The sequence below is a fragment of the Coregonus clupeaformis genome, unplaced genomic scaffold (assembly GCF_020615455.1).
Source record: "Coregonus clupeaformis isolate EN_2021a unplaced genomic scaffold, ASM2061545v1 scaf0012, whole genome shotgun sequence".
NCBI classification, from domain to species: Eukaryota; Metazoa; Chordata; class Actinopteri; order Salmoniformes; family Salmonidae; genus Coregonus; species Coregonus clupeaformis.
This window is the reverse complement of record NW_025533467.1, coordinates 1,578,818-1,584,914: the sequence shown is the minus strand read 5'-3', so window position 1 is coordinate 1,584,914 and position 6,097 is coordinate 1,578,818. Positions and strand designations below refer to the sequence as shown.

The 6,097-nt window shown below is 40.8% G+C and overlaps 1 protein-coding gene across 1 annotated transcript; it reads right to left on the bottom strand.

Moving 5' to 3' along the window:
* Positions 1–429: 429 nt before the first annotated feature.
* Positions 430–2,725, bottom strand: LOC121545461 (NADH dehydrogenase [ubiquinone] 1 alpha subcomplex subunit 4-like 2). Its single transcript, XM_041856001.2, has 4 exons — positions 2,444–2,725; positions 1,138–1,223; positions 918–978; positions 430–715 (listed from the first exon to the last, which is right to left on the bottom strand). The coding sequence occupies exons 1-4, from the start codon at positions 2,483–2,485 to the stop codon at positions 659–661; spliced, it is 246 nt and encodes an 81-aa protein (XP_041711935.1). The 5' UTR covers positions 2,486–2,725; the 3' UTR covers positions 430–658.
* Positions 2,726–6,097: the final 3,372 nt, after the last annotated feature.

Here is a 6,097-nt window from a genome sequence, read left to right as displayed (position 1 = left end):
ACCTGACAGCTCTGACGCACTCTCCTCTGTTTGGTTGTGTGTGTTTGTTTAATTTATGTCTTTTTCCCCCCTTTTGTGGCTTTTAACCATCCAATGGGAACTCATTTATTCCCTTGTGTTCTTTGCTACGAGGGTCATCAGCCTGGCTTTTTTGTGGTTTTCCATCCATTCCAGTTATACAGATCAAAGTGTTTTATTTGTGGAAATTAACCCGTTGTAAGTATGCCTCTGGATCGTCTGAATGAGGGTGATGGAAAGAGTGCCTGCATGTGGAACAGTACAAGTGGGTACGTGTTGCCCAGTACGCTGTCATATGTCAAAGTGATGAAGGGTGTCTGTTTCTTGGCTAGCAGTGTCTGTTGTTGTGGAGATGAAAGGCACTGCACGCTCTAATTTCATTTTGTCAAGAAATCTATGCACACTCTTGGCTCTTATCATAACGTGCACATTCATTGTTACATTTAGTGACAGCCAAACTAACAATGAAGTGTTTATGATAAAACAAACAAGCAAATTGATTGATCCATAATATTGATGATCAAATTTAACTTCAAATATTCGTATAGAAGCATTGAGAGAATAATATTTCACATATTTGAATTCTTCAGTGACATTCTTCGGGTTGGACCTGGTGCCGTTAGGACAAGAGGGAAGATACTCAGAATTGAGGTCCCTCCTTCTTCAGGTTCTTGTAGTCAGTGTCAATGGCCACAAACTGGGGAAGAAGACAATATGGCAGGATTTACGTAATGCTCTTGGCTGCTTATATTGATACAAAATATTAACTGATACTATTGATAGGCTACATTACTATTACATTGTTGTCAAGTCAAACAAGAATCGAATAAGATGCAGTGATCCATACACTTTGTGGAGCTAATGTGTGTCTATTGCTGACTGTGTTGGCAGTACTGTACCTTGTACTGGTAGGTAGGGTCAAGCTGATTCCAGGGCTCAGGGTTGTTCTTCTTGTTCCAGCTGTACAGTGACACAGCAGTCAAAGCAGGCCGAAGTAGGACAGACAAATGGGATCAGAGGGAACTGTGTTAGTCTGCCTGCGATCAACTATTCATGGGCCAGACCTAGTTTCCAAAAACTCACAAAATGGACAATAAGGGTAAAGGTAAAGAGTCTTACGTGACATGGGGCCCCTTTGCAAGACGGACCAAATACAAGGAGGCTCCTCCCATTCCCAACAAGATGAAGAAGAACTGGGGGATGAGCTATGAGAGAGTAAGAAGAAAGAGGGAGATAACATGCACATTGCATTCACTCTGAGGCATAGAATTCTGAGCATTTCTAGATACCCTTTGTCAATACAGTGTTCCAGTAACCAATGACCAGCTGATCAAGATGATTACACAGGGAGGGATCCATGATAGACCTTGCTCTTTCATGCTTTAGATCACATGACAGATGATGCTACTGTTGTGTGTGCGTTCATGAATATATTCATGCCTGTGTGTGTGCTTTTCAGAGAGGCTCCTCTTGTGGAACTTCCTCTTTCATACTATAGAACAGTGTTTCCCAACTCCAGTCCTCAAGTACCCAAAACAGCACACGTTTTTGTTGTAGCCCAGGACAACTCCCCTGATTCAACTCATCCAGGGCATGAGGATTAGTTGATAAGTTGAATCAGTTTATCCATGGCTAGATACAATAGATTTCAAACTTTGATCACCTAGTTGTACTAGTTCATTAACAAAGAGTGTGTCTGTTGCTCTCTCAAAAAGTTGGTATAGCTTTAATAAACCTGTGTGAATGTAGCCAAATAAATTCACACCTAGTTAGTAAGACGTGACTGGTAGCGAACGCTGTGGCGCTGTCCAAGTGCTGATCCTGCTACACAGGGCGGTTAGTTTAACTGGCATCCCTGGGGTGTAGAGCATGGCGCTTGCAACGCCAGGTTTGTGGGTTCGATTCCCACGGGGGGAATGTTTCTTAGCTCCCATTTAGACGGAAACCTGATCCTTGCTTGTAAATCCTTGCTGATCTGCTGTTGAGGACATCTGAGCTAATGTATGAGATGGTAATAGTTTTCTAACTACTTCGGTCATATCGCCAATCATCTTTTTCAATCGCACTGTCATTAAACAGATTAGCGAATCGGCCGTTTTCTATGTCCCTCCTCTTTTAAACAAACCATTCACCAACAACTTCAAGACAGGACAATATCACTTTTTCAATCCCACAAAAAAATAATATGTAAAAATTCATTAGTGAAGCCTATTCAGGGTTGTAAGTTTTATTTCATTTCAATTACCCTGAAGACACAGCCTATACTATAGGAGACAATTTGTTTTACTTTGATAATTTCATGATTCAATTGAGCAACTGGTAGCATATTACACACCGACAACAGAAATTATGAAACTTTCATGAAATATTATAGACTACTAACTCACTTGAGGCAATAAACCATAGAACAAAAATAAGTACTTACCCCTGGATGCTTCTTTACATGTTCCATCGCTATTCTAATCATCTTTGCTTACAGTTTCTCTACTTTTTTATTATTATAGGCTATTAATTTCAAGATTATTATATTACTTTTAACAACAGTAATTTGAATTGAATTTAGTTTTTGCGGACGCGTCATGCAGACACCCCAAAGCTTGTTTGAGACTATCCAAGATTAGCGGTGAATCCCAAACCAGCCCTCGCACCTAACAACCACCGAGTTTATAAATGAACGCTACCAACTCGCTCCAAGGGTCCTCCGTTGTCACGTGTTGCTGACGAAACTCGGAGGGTGACTTCCAGAGAGTGCTAGGGGATCAATAAACCCATCAACGTCGGGACACACTCGTGACTTGAATGATGCAATTCCTGTTCTACATTTAAATAATAAAACAACATGAAATTAAAATGAACAAATTCCCTATGTTGTTTTACAAGATACATAGGCTAACCTCAGTAAAAGTTAAACATTTTATTTGGGAGGTATTTCATTTTTTATTGTGTCAAGCATTGAAAAGAGACAAACAAATATACTTGTCATAAAATTAGGCATTTGCAGCGTCTCATTAATTTCAAGATTATTATATTAATTTTAACAATGGTCATTTTAATTGTATTTTGTTTTTGCGGACATGTTGTTGGGTTATGCCGACTTGTTTGTTTGAGCTTGTTTGAGCAGAGGTGATGGTAACCAGATAAAACTCCAGAACCTAGTTGTAGCAAGGACCTTAAGGGTTGCCCTATTGCCTGGGGCATGTAAACTGAGTCGTCGGGCAAGTTGAGCCCGCTCTAATGTTGCCCCAGGATATTTTTTAAAACTGAAAACAACATAACTGTAGGGTTTTCCAGTAGCCTAGCTAGCAGCTACACCTGGGCATCGCAAAGCAGTCGATTTTTTAAACTGCTACACTGGAAGTGTAACTTGGTCAGGCTTCTAGCCATTACACAGGCACAGAGATAACTCCTATTAGACAATATAACTAACAGGGCTGAGCTTGCTTCATGCAGGGTTGCATCATGTGGACCTATATAGGCTACATCTGTAATAAAAAAAAGTTACAGGTGTCACGGTTAACTAAGCCAGAACCCAGAAGCAGACCAGGACACGATACGTGAGACAAAGGTGAGTGTTTATTAATAGAGTCCGAGTGAAGCTGAATAATCCAGGGAACAGAGCGGGTGGCGTGGATGGGTTGTTGAGGGTGCAGTGGTTGGTCCGGTACTGGCTCGGCAGCCGCCGACCATCAGGCAGAGGTTGGGTGAAGGTTCCGGGTGAGAGACTGCAGACAGAACAAAACGGAGGTCAGTACACAGCAAGTCAAAAAGGTGCAAAACAACAAAACTAACACTACTGGCTCAGAGACTGATACGCTGACAACATACTGTTCATGGCTAACGATCCGGCAGGAACTGGATGTTGGGCCAGAGCCTAAGAAGGGTGATGATCAGGACCAGGTGTGCAGATTGCTGATGGGATGCAGGTGCGGAAAACCAGAGCGCTCCCCGGAGCGTTCCCGAACCCTCGGGAAACTGGAGAATACGAGCAGGAACACTAGTCACCAGACAGGACCCGACTCAGACAGCCGGGATCGTCACAACAGGTGCATTAGCACAATCTAGCAGCCTATGTCATCACTATTTGTTGATTTGATGAATTCCAGTCATTAATTTTGGATTAAAAAAGGCATAGGTAGCCTAGCCAACTGAAGTTTGAATATAAACCAAATTTGATCATTCACATTTTCTCTTTAACATAAATCAATTGGCTTAGGCTATAAAAACATAACTTTACCGCTTAGTTTCCCCTGGCCAGATGGGACAGGGCGCATAGTAGGCTACAGTTGATCAGACTGATAGCCTACAGCTTACAAATAGGCCCTATAACACAATATATAAACATATCTTACAAAACATTATACCAAATAACACATGCAACCTTTATACACAGGGGTATATACATTTAACAAAAATACAAAAGGCTTCAAAGTCATTTAGGGTTTGCTTTGCTGATACAGTATGTCAGATCGCTAATGTTTATATGTAGGCTGCTACAACATTTCTCGGAAGTGAGTTGTTTTTTCCACTTGCGAAAATAATGCCAGAGGAAAGTGGAGAGCCCACTCTGTTTTCTATAGATGTGCGCATAGCCGCAGGAATTAGGGGTGCTGAGAGTGCTGCAGCATCCACTGAAAAATCAGAATTCCAAAAATATGTTCAAAAATATATTTATATATATATTTAAACTATTTATTCACAAAAGTAGTGCAATGGGCCTTTACTAGTATTAGCGGACGGATATAGACATCTGTAGTGCAGGCAAAAACATTTTTTCAGCATCTCCGCTTTGGCCAAAAAAGTACTTGTATAATTAAGAACCATACCTTGTAGGATTCAATAGTTGGAATTGTAAGAGTTGCTGCCCTGTCCCTTTCTCTGTGATTGTCATTCTAATGGCATCCAGAAAGAACAAAACCCTGTCCTGAAACATTTACATCAAAAGGTGCAAAGTTATGGGTAAAGACACAAAACATCCACATCAAATTAAATATTTTTCTTAATCAAATAACATGGAAAACAACCACTTTTCGTGCAGTATTCATTTACCATCCTTACAAACCACTTAATGTGAGTGTACATTACTGTATTGTAGCCTACATCATCTAGGTTTGGTACCTCTAGACTTTCCATCACCATGAAGAAAAACAATGCACAATACAGTAATTGAGTACATTGAGACTTCAAGTGGTTTGTGAGGATGTAATGTGATGATGTGGCTCAGTTGGAAGAGCATGGCGCTTGCAACACTAGGGTTGTGGGTTCGATTCCCATGGGGGACCAGTATGTTAAAAGTATTAACATTTATGCACTCACTACTGTAAGTTGCTCTGGATAAAATCATCTACTGAAATGTAAAAGGCATGAATAGACCATTTCAGTTTACACATAGAAATACGTTTCATTTGCAAAGTATTTAAAGAAACTGGAAAACATACAGTACCAGGCAAAAGTTTGGACACACCTACTCATTCAAGGGTTTTTCTTTATTTGTACAATTTTCTACATTGTATAATAATAGTGAAGACATCAAAACTATGAAATAACACATATAGAATCATGTAGTAACCAAAAAAGTGGTAAACAAATCAAAATATATTTTATATTTGAGATTCTTCAAATAGCCACCCTTTGCCTTGATGACAGCTTTGCACACTCTTGGCATTCTCTCAACCAACTTCACCTGGAATGCTTTTCCAACAGTCTTGAAGGAGTTCCCACATTTGCTGAGCACTTGTTGGCTGCTTTTCCTTCACTCTGCGGTCCGACTCATCCCAAACCATCTCAATTGGGTTGAGGTCGGGGGATTGTGGAGGCCAGGTCATCTGATGCAGCACTCCATCACTCTCCTTCTTGGTAAAATAGCCCTTACACAGTCTGGAAGTGTGTTGGGTCATTGTCCTGTTGAAAAACAAATGATAGTCCCACTAAGCCCAAACCAGATGGGATGGCGTATCGCTGCAGAATGCTGTGGTAGCCATGCTGGTTAAGTGTGCCTTGAATTCTAAATATGTCACAGTGTCACCAGCAAAGCACCCACACACCATAACACCTCCTCCTCCATGCTTTATGGTGGGAACTA